Below are 17,857 nucleotides of genomic sequence, written 5' to 3'. Positions count from 1 at the left end.
GAAAAATCTTTTTATAATATTTAAACCAAACCTCCCCTGGTGCAATTTGAGGCCATTTCCTCTCATCCTGTTACTAGTTACCTGGGAGAAGAGACTTCCTTTCACATAGCTGTAGAGAGCAATACGGTTCTCCCTGAGCCTCCTCTTTTCCAGGCTAAACAACCTCAGCTCTCTCAGCTGCTCCTCGTAAGACTTGTGCTCCAGACCCTTCAACAGCTTCATCGCCCTTCTCTAGACATGCTCCAGCACCTCAGCGTCTTTCTTGTAGTGAGGGGCCCAGAACTGGACACAGGACTCAAGGTGTGGCCTCACCAGTGCCAAGTACAAGGGATGAACACTGCCCTCCCTCGTCCTGCTGGCCACACTATTCCTGATACAGGCTAGGATGCCACTAGCCTTCTTGGCCACCTGGGCTCACTGATGGCTCATGTTCAGCTGACTGTTGATCAGCATCCCAAGGTCCTTTTCCACTGGGCAGGCTTTCCAGCCATTTTGCCCCCAGCCTGTAGAGGTGCATGGGGTTGTTGTGACACAAGTGCAGGACCCAGCACCTGGCCTGGCTGAACCTCATACCTAGCCCATTGATCCAGCCTGTCCAGACTCCTTGGCAGAGCCTTCCTGCCTTCCAGTAGATCAAGACACCTATTCAATTTGGTGTCATACGCAAACTGACTGAGGGTGCACTTGATCCCCTCATCCAGGTCATAAGTGAAGATATTAACGGGACTTGACCCAATATCCTGGGGAAACCCACTAGTGACCAGCTGCTCACTGGATGTAACTCCACTCACCACCAGTCTCTGGATGCAGCCATCCAAAGTTTTTTACCTAGTAAACAGTGCATCCATTCAAGTAATGGGAAGCCAATTTCTCCAGGAGAATGCCATTGGAGACAGTGCCAAAGGCCTTACTGATGTCCAGGTAGACTACATCCCATAGAGGTTTTAACTTGTTATAAAAGATCAGGTTGGTTAAGCAGGACCTACCTAAACCCATTCTGGCTGGGCCTGGTCCCCTTGTTGTCCTCCACATGCCATGTGGTGGCACTCAGGATGATCTACTCCATGACCTTCCCCAACACTGAGGTCAAGCTGACTGGCCTGTAGTTCCCTGGATCCTCCTTCCGGCCCTTCATGTAGAAGAGCATCACATTTGCTAACTTTCAGTGAGCTGGGACTTCCCTGGTTAGCCAGGACTGCTGACAAATAATGGCAAGTGTCTCAGGGAGCACTTCCTCTAACTCCCTCAGTACCACTGGATGTATCCCATTCAGTTGCATAGACTCATGTGTCTACATAGTCTAGCAGATCACTGACCATTTCCCCTTGGATTATGGGGGCTTCATTCTGCTCCCTGTCCCTGTTTTCCAGACTGGTTACCTGGAGAGCAACTGGTCTTATGAGTAAAGACTGAGGGAAAGAAGGCATTAAGTATATCAGTATTTTTCTCATCCTACATCATTATGTTTCCCCTGCATCCAGGAAAGGATGGAGATTCTCCTTAGCCCTCCTTTTGTTGCTAACGTATTTATAGAAATATTTTTAATTGTTTTTTACAGTAGTAAAAATTATAAGTTAATATATATATTAAGTTCTAGTTGGACTTTGGCCCTTTTGATTTTCTCTCTACATAACATCATGACATTCTCACAGTCCTCCTGCGTTGTCTGCCCCCTTTCCCCAATGTCATAAAGTCATCTTTTTTTCCTGAGTTCCAGCCACAGCTCTATGTTCAGCCAGGCCAGTTTGAGGTGTATGTTGGTGAAATAAAGCACTATAATGTCATGAATGGAGAAGGTACCAGAGTAGCTTTCAACACATTTCACTTTACTGTTCCTAAGTTACTAATTTCTGGTGCCTATTGTAACACAGACAGTTATGAAAAAAAGCATTCACTTGGGATGGAGCAGTTGGTTCCTATACTACATAGTTCATATGAGTGCCTGAAGTATGGGGTTATTTCCTCTCTTTGGCTAAGAGCATATATATTTACAGAGGATGAAGCAGATCTGTTAGAAGACTGTGAAAACTGTACTAACTTTATAACGTGGTGTTAAAAGCACTCAAACCCACAACATTTCATCTCATGCAATAAGTTTGGCAGGCCAGAGCAGGTGAAGCTTTCTCAGAACCAAATGAATGCCTTCACCATTAAGGCAACAGTGGTACTGAAGTCATTAGGTTTTTTTTTCCCCTGAAGTTTTAATCTTCTGTGTAGAATGGGAAAATGTTAGTGAGGCAGGGGAAAACAGTTCCCTGTTGCACTTTCTTGATCAGTTGCTCTTTGATGAGAGAAAAGTTCGTCATTCTCCAGTCAAGATAATCGAAGTGACAAAATAGAGCTGGCTCCTACATATTCTGGGCTTACAAGGGAAGCAAGGCAAGGCATTTACTGATATAACACCCCTGCCTGTCAAAGGCTGCAAAGGTGAAGATGAACAGCTGGTGTATACCAGTGTAAGTACAGACTGAGGCTGAACAAAAATCTTGTTATTGAGGCCCCTGCATTCAAATCTATAAAACTAAGCCTGGCTGCTTTGCTCTGCAGCTATATAAAAAGAAATGAAGCACTAAACTAGCAAAAAAAAAAAAAAAAAGGAGCAGTAAATTTTTTAGGAGGAAGCCTTTCATTCCCCAGAGTACAGCAGTCATTTCAGTGAGGAGTACATGGACAGGCTGATATGCTGCCCTTGTAATATAATTTGGAAAAACAAAATCATCTCTAATGAGCTGCAGCTGAGCAAATCATTATTCACCTCAGAGTTCTTTTTATCAAATTATATTTTAGCCAAGCACTTGCAAAATTATGACTAACACTGCTGTGGAAAAAGTGGAAACAAAATTATAGTATGAGCAGAAGCAGCCGAAAAGCATTTTTATGGCTATATTATTAGTTTCACATGTAAAGATTCACCTGCATAAGTTCCCATGCTTAAGTGCTAATATTTTGACATCAGTGTGATAATTCATATGCAGATTTTTCCTTTGTAACTCTCAAGAGTTAAGAGATGTTTTAGTTTTCCCACTTTCTCTTTCCAATAAAAAGCACCCCATTTTGCAGGAATGTGTTATATTGGGTGTTATATCACTCAAAGTGGCACTGTGTTCAGCTCTGGGGCCCTCAACATAAGAAGAACATAGACCTGTTGGAGCAAGTCCAGAGGAGGACTACAAAGATGATCAGAGGACTGGAGCACCACTCCTATGAGGAATGGCTGTAGGAATTTGGACTGTTCAGCTGGGGAAAAGGCTCCAGGAAGACCTCACAGTAGCCTTTCAGCACCTTTTTACAAGGTCATGCAGTGACAGGACAAGGAGGAATGGCTTCACACGGAAAGAGGGTACATTTAGACTAGATATTAGGGAGAAATTCTTTACTGTGAGTGTGGTGAGGCAGTGGAAGTTGTGAATGCTCCATCCCTGGAAGTTCAAGGTTGGACAGGGCTTTGAGCAACCTGATCTTGTGGAAGGTGTCCCTGGACATGGCAGTGAGGGGATGGAACTAGATGAGTTTTAGGGTCTGATCCAACTGAAACCATTCTATGATTCTATGATTCTAAGAAATTACTACCTTAATTTTATCATGGCAATTTAATGTAGAATTTCATCATCCAGGTTAGAAAGCTGTGCTACATAGCTTTATATAACGGGCTGTATTAGTAGAGATTTTCTGATAATGTTGGAGATGACCTTCAGAAACAAAGTTTCTAGATGACAGGCTTTAGCTTGAGTCATTATTTATGAGCACAGTACAAATCTCTTCCAAACTAGAGTGTCCAAAAGACATATAGAGGAAATCTCACTTTAGACAAAAGGGTTATTCCAGTGTGTGATAAGACAGTTATACACTACTACTAATATTTTTTAAGAAGATCCCCCAGAATTTTTTTTTTTGGTAATTCAATAAATCCTATTACTTAGTATGAATGCATAACAGAGGAGAAAACAGAAATAGCCTTATATATTTAAGCATTTTCTCCATTTTCACAAAATCAGTTTCTAATACTCCATGGTGAGATCTTATTCATTAATAGTATTAATTTAAAATGGTAATAAAGGCTTCCATAATCAATTCCTAAAGAGCTCATAAGCTATGAAAACTCATCGTTCTTCTATAATTAACTATTTTAATCCCATTTTTATTTCTGCATTTAATCCCATTCAAGTCTTTTGTTTCCTGGTTTTTAGATTTTGGGCAGTTTAAGAGGGCATGAGTGGATTCTTGTGGCAGTTTGGTTTTTCACTTTGTTTTGTTTGTTTTGCTGTTTTTTCTAATTTAGGTGCCTATTATCTGTAGAATGGATTAAGAATAGATGAAGAAGACTTTAACTATGCCTCTTGGAAGCAGGATAATGTAGGATATTCCCAATGCTGGGATCTTGCTTCGTAGTCCTATTTCTTGTAGTATACCAAATTCAATAGGCTTCAAGAGAGTATGGAAGTGATATTAACTCTTATTTGAGGTACCATCTGAAATAGGCCTGTGGGCTCCTAATTGCTCATTCTATTCTTGGTCAAGCAGTCACTCATATCCAAGCACAGCATGAGATTTCTTTGTCTCAGGAAAGACTTTGCCCTGTTTATCCAAATAAAGTAAAAAAACCCAAACAACACTTCAGATGACACTAGTCCAAATTAACCAAGTACTAGCTAAAGCAAACAATTCTACATCAAATAATTAGGCAGACCATTTTCTGCTTCCAGATGAAAAGAAGATAATTAGTAATGAGTAGCATACTTCATAATATTACACAGACTATGTTTGGGTCATTAGATCATCATCTAATCTGCCTTTTTACATATAACAGTCCATTAAGCTAGCAACAGACACACTTTAAAGAGATTAAAATGTGTTAGTTAGACTTAAGGAGTTCAGTTTTCAGAAAATGAAACTATATGCCAAAGGTAGAGAATAGGCTTTAGAAACTTCCGCTACAGCAGTAACTGATTTGGCAAAATGGTCTGAAAACCCAAACCATGTCTATCCAACAGAGGGGAGAAAATCCTCCAAATTCCGAAAATTTAATCTGGAATTAGAGAAAGCAAGGAAATTCCTCCCCATTTACTAAAATCTGGTGATCAGTATGTGACCAAGAACTATCCAGAAGGAACTCGATTTTATTCAAATGTATGACTTTACTTCATCTCTATCCACAAGAAAAAAGACACTTTGAAGAATTTCTTTGTTGTTATCTCCTCTTTCTCAAGGAGACATTTAACAAATTGCACATCATTGGGCAAAATATTCCTTCTTAGCTGCAAGGATGACTGTTAGCAGTCCTGAAACACCATGCTTGACTAAAAACATTTTCTTAATTCAAAGCTGCAGGTACTGCAAGCATATTACGACAATGCAAGAAAACTAGAACAAAATCTGATATATAGTCTGTGATGTTTCTTTTTCTGTTCATTAAGTTATTGCTTGATCCTCTAGGTTATGATTCCAGAAGGCAAAGTATACCTATTTATCACTTTGCATTTTCTACTTATAGTGCTCTAGGAAGAATGATCCTAATTAGGTTCTTTAAGTATTATTATTAGAGCTAAGCAAATAATTTCCCAAAGGTTTATTTCATGGATTTGGGCATTTTTGTCCTTTAATACGTTCAATGAATAAATTTTCATATTAGTCAACCAGCTGTGTAAGCTGGTCAAACAGTATTTGCTGAATTCATTTGATGACTGATTTATATCAAATGTTGGAATAATTATTCATGACTAATTGGTTCCATTATTCAAAGAGATCTAATTGTTATCCTGAGTTTTAAAAGGAACTTGTATTCCATAGTGCACAAGGTAAAATAAACTAATGGAAGTGCAGGCTGTACATTTGTGGCATAGCTGAAGTGCATCATTCTATTAACTGCTTTTACTCAAGCTCCTATACATGAATTGTGTAGGGCACTGTGCCCTTGAAAGACATAAACTAACTGCAGACAGTCACAAGTCAAACCATTCCCCTTACTATTTCATCATGTTCAAGTGCATAAGTCTCTTCAGAAAGCCCTGTAGTTATTATATTTTTACCATGCCAGGGATTTTCTGTGCTGTCCTATGGAGAGGCAGGAACATTAAGATGGAAAAGTGGCTAGACACTAACTCAGAAGACTGGAGATAAATTTCCTGCTTAATTGGTCTCACTCAGTTCCCCATCAACGAAAAATAGAGATGTGGTGCATGGGTTTCTGCTGCTTTAATACTGCTTATTAAGGGTGGAGCTTTGTCCCATGTCACTTCCAGGTGAGTAATAGGAAAAATTGTAAAAATAAAAGAAGCTTTGTGCATGAGGCAGTGAACCTACTGTAGTTACATACAGTAAGGAAACAGTTTTCAGGGGTCAATCACCTGTAGTTATGTGGCAAAATTCTACACCATACATAGGAAAGAATTCTGGTTCCCTCAAGTTAAACTCTTTATCCCTCCTCTGTCCCAGAAAACTATGCTTTTATTGCCTGGTGACAATGGTCTCTCTGCTATGCTATCCTCTAAAGGATGGTAGGCATTGTTTGGGAGAGTCCTCGCTGTTATGGTCTTAAATGATGTCAGGGAGCATGCTAACAGATACACAGTTAAACAGTGTAGATGACTACAAGGACAGTTTTTAAGCTTGGGCAGTCGCCCTGTTTAGTTTTATTTACTACTGTAACTAAGCTTCCAGTCCAGCACCTGTGTAGCCAGGTTAGCAGGGTCTGTGACCAAAGCAGTATTTTCTGGCTCCTATCATATGAAACACTTTTCTTTATAGAGTATTTTCTTAGGCACAGCATACATGATTTCTGGGCTGGTTCTGGATCATATCTGGCTTGTTTGGAAGGCAAAGAGACAGACACCTGCCTGTATTCTATGCTTTAATGTATTAAGTATTGTAAGTATGCATATCAACTGCTTTAAATCAACTTCAGAAACATCGGTTTTTTTGAAGACCTACTTTTCTTTTATGTATTTCAGATAATAAATGAAAGGAATTCAGCTCAGACTCAGATTTTATGGGAACACTCACAGAACTGAGTGACAACCCCCCACTCCTGGTCTGAGTTAGTAAAATAATTTTATTGGTAAATTAAGCACACTGAGGCATCTCATAATTGCTTTCATAAGCACACATATTTATTATAGCAACACCGTCTGTCAGCAGCTTCCTTATAAAGCTCTATTTTCAGGGATTTATGGAACTAACATATGTATCGTGGGGGGACAAGCCTACATTCGCAGGGCGATGACCTTATAGGTCGTTACCTCTATTTTCTCTGATTCTTTAAATATGCTATGTTGTTCACTTTGAGAAGCAGTGAGATGTAAGATAGGCCAGTTTTCTTTGTGAACAGCTCTCAAGTGTAAAAGGAATCCACTTTTCTCCTTTAATTTGTATACATACAAGCTGGACTGAAATTTTGTGTAGCATTAAGATATGTTTAGGTGCTTATGCAATTTTAAAGAAGTTTTACCTATTTTTAAATGTTCTTTGGCAAAAAGAATATTTCATAGTGTGGTCTATTAATATTTAATATTTTGAAAAAGGAAATATAGAAGAAAATATAAATCTGATCTGGGTTAGAAATGCCTTCTTTTGTTCAACAATGACCCCTAGGAAGACTTGCAGCTTTTGAAAAACTATCAGTGCCTCACCAAAAGTTAGCCAGTTAAGTCAAACCACTGAATAGCATAAAACAGCATTTCCCACTCCTTGAGTCGCAAACTAGCTTAGACATAAGCTGTTGCAAAAGAAATAAAATACCAAAAATATTAAATGCAAAACAGTTACAGCCAACTCAATGTGTTTTTTGAGCACGAACATTAAGAGGAAAGACAAACATGCAGAAAGCTATATAAAATAGAAAAGTTTCTATGAAGTAGGGAAAATTCCTTTGACAATCTATTCTGTCTTGTTTTAAAAATTATTCTTGCTTTGGCCTTCCCTGAAACTGAATCCTAGGCCCCAAATAGGTTGGATCTAATGAAATAGAAATGCAGCTCAAAGGTATTCATCAAAATCTTCTCTAAGTAGCAATCCAGATTTGAGGGATGACAGCCAGGTTACTGCTTTTTAAGCCCCCAAAGATTTTTAAACATGTTACAGAAATGTTGCACTTGGTTGAGAGGTTGGAAGTTATGAAGCACAGCGCTGAATTAGTGTCCCTCTGCTGAATGATAAATGGAGCAGTGGCCTTTGGAAAAGGAGTCAGAGTAATAAGAGTGTCAGTAAAATATATCATGCAGGCAAAAACCATTGTCCATGAGAACCTTCAAAGGCGTGCCTCCCACTATAGTATTAACCTGGCTGAATGCTTCGGCTATGGAATCACAGTGTAATCAATATACCTAGCATATACCACGGTGGTGTATTTCTAATTCACAATGTATTACATCCATGCATGTAAACGTATTTAGGCAGTAGATAAATGTATAATGCATATACTTGCAAAGAAACTTTTCGTTAGGCATACTGTAAAACATCACATAATAATTCTTCACATAATAAATCTACAGTTACTTTATTTTTTCCAAGACACTGCAATTGCTTTACCCTATAATCATTTCCTATTGTTACATTCAAAGGTGAAGTTCTAAATTCGATAGCAAAAAGAAATATCATTCCTGGCTTTCTAGTCTGCAATTAAAGAATTCATGGTATTATAAAATCCTCAGCAAGTCACTCTTCTAGAAAATCTTATTTATTCGTATCTCATTTTCTAATAAACCAAAATATGTCTTACCTCTGAAAAAAATTACCCCTATAGAAATTTCACACAGTGGATATGAAAGAAGGGAATCTGATTCATTTTTCCACTTCTACAGTAAGACAAAGGTTATTTCACAAATGCCAGCAATATACAAGATCCAAATAATATCCATTAATATAAATTATTATTTCTCAGGTCTATTTTCCTCTTGGCATTTCTTATCAAAAATCCAAGAGTAAAGCAGGTTTTTTTGCACACCAATAATTAGTAATGAATAAACAGAGCAAGTACTAAAGCTGGCTTTGCACCTACTGAATGCTGCAAGTGTCTGTACTCATTTGATATGCATCTAGCAAAGCTTGGATGTTCCCAAAAGGCCACTCCATGAACACTGAGAGAGCAGCGTCTGCTAGTGGTGCCTGTAAGACACAAAGAAGACAGAAAATATTTATATAAGTCAGAGCAATTGGCAAGAATGAACCTTATTTAAACTATATTTCATGCTATTTTAAAAGCACACACAGAAACAATTTCATGTAATGATGATCAGTATATAGAGATTAGTGTAAGATTCCAAAATACATTTCAATGTTTACTTGATCACTTTTTATCATTGTTTTCTTAAAATTTTTTATGTTTTGCTTCATTTTCATCACTTTGCCTGGTAGGTCCAGTCAAACTGATTTTTCCTCAGCTTTTTGCCTCTGAATATAATGCACATATGTATGTTTATACATATATATATATCTCCCATGCATATATGCAAGCTATGAGACAATATAGTACATGCGTATATGTGCATGCATATGCATGAGTAAATATGTGGAGTTTATATAGATATATTCACATATATGCATTTTTGCATGAGTCTAGTAATGATTTCTCTAGGACACAATGCAAAATATTCCTCCCCTTTTTTGTCATCATAAAATTTCAAAGTAGTACTGTACCTGTGGCGTTGAGAGGACATCGATTGAATGCCATGTCCCCAGCTGGGGTCCTTTTCCACACCATTGACATCAAATAGTCTTCAGGACATATTTCATAAGGCGCTGTCAGAAAAACAAGTGTTCAGTCTTATCCTATTTCTTCCTGAGATATGTATGTAAACATAATTTGGTTTAATTTTAAGTTTGAAGTACAAAAATGCAAAAATGAGAACCCTGCAATTTTCGTATATCTGTCTTTGTGATGGTAGTTATTTCATATAACCTGTGCCATTATTTTCTCCAGAAAACAAGTACTCTTTTGGTTGTAGCTACAATGTTAATAGGTTTGAATCTTTCCTTGTTTCTCTATCTTGATCAATAACATAAGCATCTATCAGAAGATGACACTTAAAATGTGATAAGCTATGATGCTTATCTTACACTAAAATTTTTAAATATTTTTCTAAAATTGAATCTGTATGTGAAAGAATCAGTTCTGAAATCACAGTTGAACCATTAAATGTGTTAAAGGTGCTAAATGAGAGCTGTATATTCCAAAGACTAAAAACCAGGTTATTTCTTTGAAATGTGTTTCGGTACAAGTTGGTAATTAAGCAAGAGTAGTCAATAATGTGGGACTGAGTGGCTATAAAAAAAAATAACCTTTTACTGCTTATCACAATACCATTTAAGGGAGAAAATATTGTCCCAATTTTGTAGTAACAGAGCTGCATGGGGGAAAAAAGCTTCAGCAAATTCTTCATGTTTTATTTTACATGGTCACAACTACAGATTTCTTTTCATATTTTACTGTAGATTCCAGTTTATGATTTTTGAGTAAACTGAATTAACAGAAAACCTCTGGCTGGAGTCGTCTCACAACTTACAACACTGACATGCTAGTTACCGAAATCTAATTCATTCCAAGTTCAGCAGAGAAAAGTCAAGAATTGTTTATTATTATAATTATATGTATTCCTGGAAAAATATGTAATCCCACTGTATTTCAGCAAAGTGGTTACAAAGCAAGAAAAAGAAAAGAGAAAGTAAATTTGCTCTAACAGATGGTGTGATAAGGCAGAAAGCAACTCAGTGATTCACTCATGGTTGCATGGGAAATCTCTAGCAGAGGCAGGGACAGACTACAGATTTTGCCCATCCCATTACCTAACCCATAAAATCATCCATCTTCCCTGTTTTGTACTTCTGCTGATGGAAGTGCGAGTAGGGGAACTGAATAGACTTTTGCACAAAGCTGTATCCTCAAAGCTGTAGAGGACAAAGAATACCTAGCAGATGGCTCAGTAATACTAATATGAATCACAGTTGGGCAGAAAAATTGCTTGCTAAATTTGCCTCACCATCAGCATTCCTGAATCGTAAATCAAGACAGTTGGTGCTGCTAAAAAAGCAAGAGATCCATTAATGGTAAAATCTAAAGAAAGTTAGTTATGTTCATAATCTAGAATACTAGCCCTGCTTCAGATATGCCTAAAGAGTGAATGCATCAGGACAGTGTTACAATGTGAAAAGCCAGATTTTGATAAACATAAGCCATCTGGTGACATAAGCAAATGCAATTACTATTCTATTATGACCTTATAAACAAAAGAAATGTTATGTTTTGGGGACCGTAAATTAACATAATAAGGAGGTAATATTATAAATTACATAAATTTGCTAGAGCTTAGAGCTCTTTGAGAAGTATATTTTTCATGCAGCTGTGACCATTGTAAACGTGTTGTGTTCACTAATCAACATTTTGGGTGTTGATTCTCAGAACTAAAACTCTTACTTTTTTCCACATACTGAATGTTAAATGTGTTTTTTTTCTGGAAAAAAATATAAACATGCATCTATATATACACATATACAGCATATTTTCTCTTTTGTGTTAGCAAGTCACAAGTAATATCAGAGATTGCTCATCTATTTGGAAGGGTACTAGTGTGCTTTTGCATTACAGCTTTCAGAATTCAAGATTATATTTCAACTTCAGGCTAGTGCCAGAGATAAACTGTGCACCTGTGTGTCGTGTTCAAAGTAAAAAGCACTGCCAAGACCCAGAGTTACCAGGAAAGAGGTGTGGGAGCAACTTGTTATCATTTAGCCCAGGTAAAGAAGTTTTCCTGGTCCCTGGCTGACCCTTGGCTTTTCAATGCCTTGTACAAATATCCTGGATCAAGGAACACTGTGCATAAAAAATATAAACCAGTTCTTCCCAAAGCTAAAGTATATCTGACAGAGCTTACTCATCAGACATCCACCCACATTAAAGCATCTGTGAGGCTCCAACCTATGTTGCTCATGAAGACACAGTCACAATGGAGTGGTATCATATCTGAGTTAAAAAGCATTGCTGACCCTGCTGGCTCTGCTCAGACCAGTTCAAGTACTTCTGTTACTATAGCACAATTTATTCATAACACACCCACAGATAATGTGATTTTGCAGTACAAAACCACAGAGCACCGCTAAAATTTAGAAGCAAACAGCAAATACTGAGGTAAATTTGATGTAACTGGCAACTAAAAAGCAGATCTCTTTCACTGATGATGTGTTTCAGCAATATCTTCCCACAGAGAGCATGTACTCAATTTTACCACGTTATACCCCTGTAATGATAGGCCTGAATTCATCCCACCTAAGCACAAACACTCAACAAAGTCAATGGTCTAGATCAGTGGTCTAGAAGCACAATCTTCTGACATTACTGGAGAAAGGACGTGCATCTCCAAGAGGCAGTTAACCCACTCAGAATCAGTGGAAGCTCTGTACTACACACAGACAAAGCAAGAGACGCACAGTCTCACAGAGTTTACCATCTACCTAGGCAGGAAACAAATACGGGAAAGGGTAATATGAGGGTGAAGTAAGTTAGCCTAAGGCATATAGTAGCTCAGATGTTGGTAGAACTACCGCTCCTCTTGTGAATCCTAATTCAATGCCACAGGCAATATTATCTTAAACAAAGACAACAGAAAATAATGCTTTTGAACATCTTAAAAGAATAGTGTTGTAATCAGAGACAAAACAAAACAAAAAAGGTTTAATTTTATTATTTAGTTGTTGTCAATTATTTGAATTTTTTACCTTCTCATATTCTATCTTATCTAGGTAGTATTACTCTGAAGAAAACTTCTAGCTTCAGTCGGAAATCATTAGCTAATCTTTAGTAGCAGTTGTGCACTCTTGTCTTTTTATTAATAAACAAGATAGTCTAGCATTGTTTTCAGTAATATTTTGGTCTGAACAGTTCCTGTATTAGGTTTCCTAACACTGACAATATGCTTACGAGGAAAATGTTGAGAATCTCTTTTCAGTAAAATCTGGGTAAAGCATTAATATTGGAAACATACATAGAGTCAATATAGATTTAACTATTATGGAATTAAGTATTTCTGGAAACCAACACTCTAATATTGGAGCCTAATATATTCTTAAAGCTGTCATAAGAACATGGTCCTATTTTTATAAAAATAAATTTACAGAAGTTTTCTATCCTGAATAATGCTGTACTTTGTTCATTCTCATATCTCTTAGTTTTTGATGGAAATTACCTTATTTCTCCCACATGTTCTTCTAAAAGTTTCTGATCAACTTGCCATGTAATACCTTACCACATATCAACTTCAATTTCTTTTGTTACCTAGCTGTCTTCATTACTCTTATGGGACAGATCTAGTATTCATTCATCTTGTGTAAGTTTTCTGCAGTGACTCCAGAGTGACTAGCCACTTAGCAAACCTAAAAGGTTTTTTTTACTTTCTCTGATTTGTTTCAAATTTTCTAAAGTTATCCTTTACAGAAAACTACTTTGAGTGCAGTGTACTGCTGACCTACTAGGAGTAAAATTCAACTTTAGACATTTGGAATGCAACAAAGGATAAATGACTGAAACCAAAACATCTTCATATCTTTGTTTTTTGTTCCCAGAATACTACACAACAGAAGGAAAAACCCAGTTTTAAAATTTATAACTGTGAATAAAAACAAATCACAAAGGAAGATACTCAATATTTGTCCAGATACCCAACTGTTTGAGAAACCAACTTTCAGATGATAGTTCTGAGCCTCCCTTCCTTAATGCTGCTTATATTCAGCTTCTATAAATGTAATTCAGTCCCTGCCCAAACCATTTGAAAACAATCACTGAGAAACTATGAAGAAAATCTTGTATAATGTTCAGATAATACAGAACACAAACTACGAAGTGTCCAGTCAAGATTTTCAGTCAGTAAACAGCTCTGTTTCATAGCATCTTATTAAGATCAGCCACTGTACTAGGAAAAGGCTTTATTCTCCTTTTGCTTCCACAGTTTAAAGTCAGTTATAATTTAACTTTTTGTAAGTCTATAGACCTCTGGGGGATAAAAGAAGGTGCAGCTTCATGCCCTTTACAAAAATATTACACAGGTTTACAGAGCTGAGGATCTGGTCTTATACAAAGCAATGTTAATACAAGAAAAAAAAAATTCAACATTTTAGTTTCTCATGTTCTCAGTGGTTTACATGGGAAAAGAAACCACTGGGAAGAAAATAGCTTTTCTGAGATATTTTAGGACTATGGAAGGAAAGCAGAAAAATAATGAAATTTGCTTATATTTTGAACAATTTTCTCAGTATAGTACTTTCAAATTTTGGTCTTTACACAGCGTAAATCAACACATAATTCTGTAAAATTCTAGTAAATTATCCACTCTCTCCATTTAGTAAATGTCAGTCTAGATGCAGATAAATTAAATCTGTTATTCATGTACAATCATCTGCACAAGTATAGCTTGTTAAAAGGTGATTTAGGTTGTGTTTTTTATAAGCACACTGATTTTATCTGGAATTAATCAAGTAAATAAATAAATTTACCAAATGGCGAACAAAGCTCTGTGTGCATTTGACTTGTAAATACATCTGTAAAATATTTTATTAACAGCAGGTGGCAACCTTTGAAAATTGGACTGCAGCAGCATGGTTTTACTTTTATATACACAAATGTTAATTATTTCAAGAATGGTTTTATAAGCAGAAGCTGGTTCATCTGAACATCTACTTATTAAGAAGGTTCATATTAACCTTCTTTTAGTGTTGTGGTTTTATAGAGGAAGTCTGCATTACCTATGGAAATTACAGTTTCTTTAGGAATTCAACACAAATTCTGTTTTGTACTGCTTTTCAAATAATGAAAGTTTTATTAAAATTAAAGACATCATTTAAAAACCATTTGGTTAACTTCTACAGTACAGTGTTTTAACTTTATAACTACAAATAGTCTTTTTGTTGTTCTTCAAATGCAATGTGATTTGTTGTTCTACTGTATTGAAAATACCTTGAAAACTGTTATTTGATGGCTATCAAGGGATAAACATGCTGTCCATGAAAATACGGGGTTGATAACATAAAATTCACATCTGATATATTTCTCATTTCCTGACCCAACACATCTCTGTCGTTTAAGCAAAATGTCCAGAAGTCAAATCGCAAGATTGATTTTTTGCTGCTTCTTGGCTTGCAGTTCAGATCACATAATTTCCCAAGTGAACAGCTAGAACATCTTACCCTACTTACACCTTATTTTGTTATCTTTCACCTATCCAACAATGCATTCTTTTACTTTAGGACAATGTGTCTTGACCGATAAATATTACTTGATTCACCAGTTATTCTTCTTTATTCACCATTTTTCAAGAAGCTCAAAACTACACTTTTATTAGCTTTCACTAAGAAAGACTTAAATCTGTTGGGAGAGCAAAGAAAAAGTGCTGCAAAGTAATATATTTAAGCATTATATTAAAACAGGAAAGGTGTGCCTTTTAAAATTATTTTCCTTTTTAGAAAATGTTGCTCATGTATTCATTCATTCTCTACAGTATGGTAAGGCCGACTTCTTCCCCTGTTTTTACTGCAGTGGAATTTATCCCAAATGTATTACAAAGATGTCACCCGTACATTGGATAACAGGAATTCCATGATTTACAAAAACAGCTCTGTTTTGGTACTGTGCTTTATTTAAAACGTGATGCAGTGCTCACATATCCAATTGGGCTAATTTTACACCTAGCTAGATAAACACTACTGAGAAAAACATCAGTGACTCATCTAAAGCAAGGCCAGATATGGCTCTTTACAGCTATTGCTCTATGGACATTGATCTTGCCTTTCCTCAAGACATCCATTAAAGTAAGCCATACTGTAGCATAAATAATAACAGCGATTATATTTTCGTCTCACCAGGACACCTCTGTTCACTGCACCGTCTAACTTCCTCTCCAGTTCCTTCACACTGTTGCCCAGTCACAGCAGCACCTTGACAGATCCTTATCCGCCTCTCCCAGCCACCATCACAGGATTTGGAACAGCCACTCCAATGGCCCCACTGGTTCCACTGGCCATTTGCTGTTTGGAAAAATATAGTTCAAGTGGTGACAGGATTAAAGTCATAAAGAAGAATATATAAGTTGTTCTTTACTTGGGTAAGAAAAGAAAGCCCCTCCAGATATAACTAACAGTGACGGAAGTGGTACATGTGGGCTCATGGAAGATGAGGAAGTCTTTACTGGTCTCTTAAATATTGGATTGTTGTCTAAATGACTGGCATCTCGAGACAGACTAAACTGACACACATTAATTTTCACTTGGTCTGCAAAATTGACATTCATCTTTTTTTTATTTTACTTATATACTGCTTTTGCACAGTAATGATATACATTTACAATGTGCCTAAGTACCTTTAAAAAACTGAATAAAACCATTTTTGAACGTGATATTTTAAGATCTTGATTTTTACATGCTATAACAGAGAAAATGAGGCTTAAAGGTAAGTACATACATAATGTACACAACCTGAAAGGCTGCTTTAGTACTGTCAGAAGATCATAAAGTAGTCTCAGCGCAAAAGCAAGTTGGTTCATATACATTCACTTTCATAAAAAACTTAAGTTTTTTAGGCTTCAAACTGCTGAATGTCCTTTAAACAGCGATAAAACCATAAAGCAGCGTGTGCAGCCCGTCATGTAGCCTTTCAAAGTGCATTCTTCAGCTTTTCACCTCATCAAATAAATAAGAATGAGGACCCAGGCCTCAGAGAATCACAACAGAATAGTTAGGGTTGTAAGGGACCTCTGGAGATCATTTAGTCTCCAACTCCCTGGCAAGGCAGGGTCACCTAGAGCAAGTTACACTGGAACATGTCCAGGTGGGTTTTGAATGTCTCCAGAGAGGGAGACTCCGCGACCTCCCTGGGCAGCCTGTTCCCGTGCTCTGCCACCCTCTACATAAAGAAGTTCTTCCTCATGTTGAGGTGAAATTTCTTGTGTTTCAGTTTATGACTTCCTGAGTTCTGGCCTCCCTCTGGGGGCAGCCCACCGAGCCAAGCCTGCCGTGTGCCCTCTGTCCTGCGCTGGACCCGCTCGGTACTCACCCGTGCACTCGGGGTTGTAGCACTCCCGGCTCTCGGCCCAGGGCCCTCTGCACTCGGAGCCACCGTGGGCTGCTGCTGTGCACTGCCGGCTGCGCTGCTGGGTGCCATTGGAGCAGGTCACTGAGCACTGGCTCCACGAGCTCCACTCCTGCCACTGTCCGTCCACTGCCGCCGTGGGCACAAAAGAGATGGACACAGCAGAGTTACCAGGCAGGTGATCACAGCCCCTCAGGCTGGGCCCAGCCTGGTTTCTTACAGCAATCAAATACAGAGGCTGACATTATGAGCTGCTTTAAAATAATTTAAAACTGTTTTCCTTTTTCTTCAAGTAAAGAGTGTTCCCTTTCCTATAATTATACACTAATATAACAAAGGATAAATAATGATTTTGGTCACATACATTTTGAAGGGCCTTATTAAAAAGAAGGCCTTATAAAAAAGACTCGTCTTTTTAGGCAAAAGTAAGGGCCGGCCTTGTATGACGTAAACTCTGAGCCCTTCGAAGTGATTTATTAGAGTTGCAGTGATAGTTCAGATGAGTCAGCTTATAAGATTATTAGTCCTGACCATGAAACTGGATGCCTTTATTGAATAGGAAAAAGAAAACGGGAGTTACCACTTTGCCTCACAGATAGTCTCTCTTCCATATACTTACAATAGTGAATATACTTCTATTATTCATCCTCCCTGTAAGGTAAACTATCTTAGTTCTTCAACATGCTTTTGAGGAAAATGTAGGAGGACAGAAACAGTCTGCCTTCCTTATTGGGTCTGCTGTTGTGTTTGCATATCATGCAATCTTCTTCCAAATTTGGCAAGTTAAATGTCTAAACA

General features: G+C 37.4%; 1 protein-coding gene across 10 annotated transcripts in view; it reads right to left on the bottom strand.

The window, feature by feature from the left end:
* ADGRB3 (adhesion G protein-coupled receptor B3) overlaps positions 1 to 17,857 on the bottom strand; it is a 463,874-nt gene that overhangs the window by 248,869 nt on the left and 197,148 nt on the right. For all 10 annotated transcript variants that reach the window (XM_017825573.1, XM_017825611.1, XM_017825640.1 and 7 more), the window contains 4 exons: positions 17,024 to 17,188; positions 15,835 to 15,999; positions 9,631 to 9,732; positions 8,993 to 9,099 (listed from right to left, as the gene is read on the bottom strand). In XM_017825573.1, the coding sequence (XP_017681062.1) occupies positions 8,993 to 9,099; positions 9,631 to 9,732; positions 15,835 to 15,999; positions 17,024 to 17,188 (539 nt within the window). The remainder of the gene's footprint in view (positions 1 to 8,992; positions 9,100 to 9,630; positions 9,733 to 15,834; positions 16,000 to 17,023; positions 17,189 to 17,857) is intronic.

Source organism: Lepidothrix coronata, unplaced genomic scaffold (genome assembly GCF_001604755.1).
Source record: "Lepidothrix coronata isolate B3197 unplaced genomic scaffold, Lepidothrix_coronata-1.0 Scaffold4, whole genome shotgun sequence".
In the NCBI taxonomy this organism is placed as follows: domain Eukaryota; kingdom Metazoa; phylum Chordata; class Aves; order Passeriformes; family Pipridae; genus Lepidothrix; species Lepidothrix coronata.
Note: the sequence above shows the minus strand (reverse complement) of the source record. Positions and strands in the feature narration are given on the sequence as shown.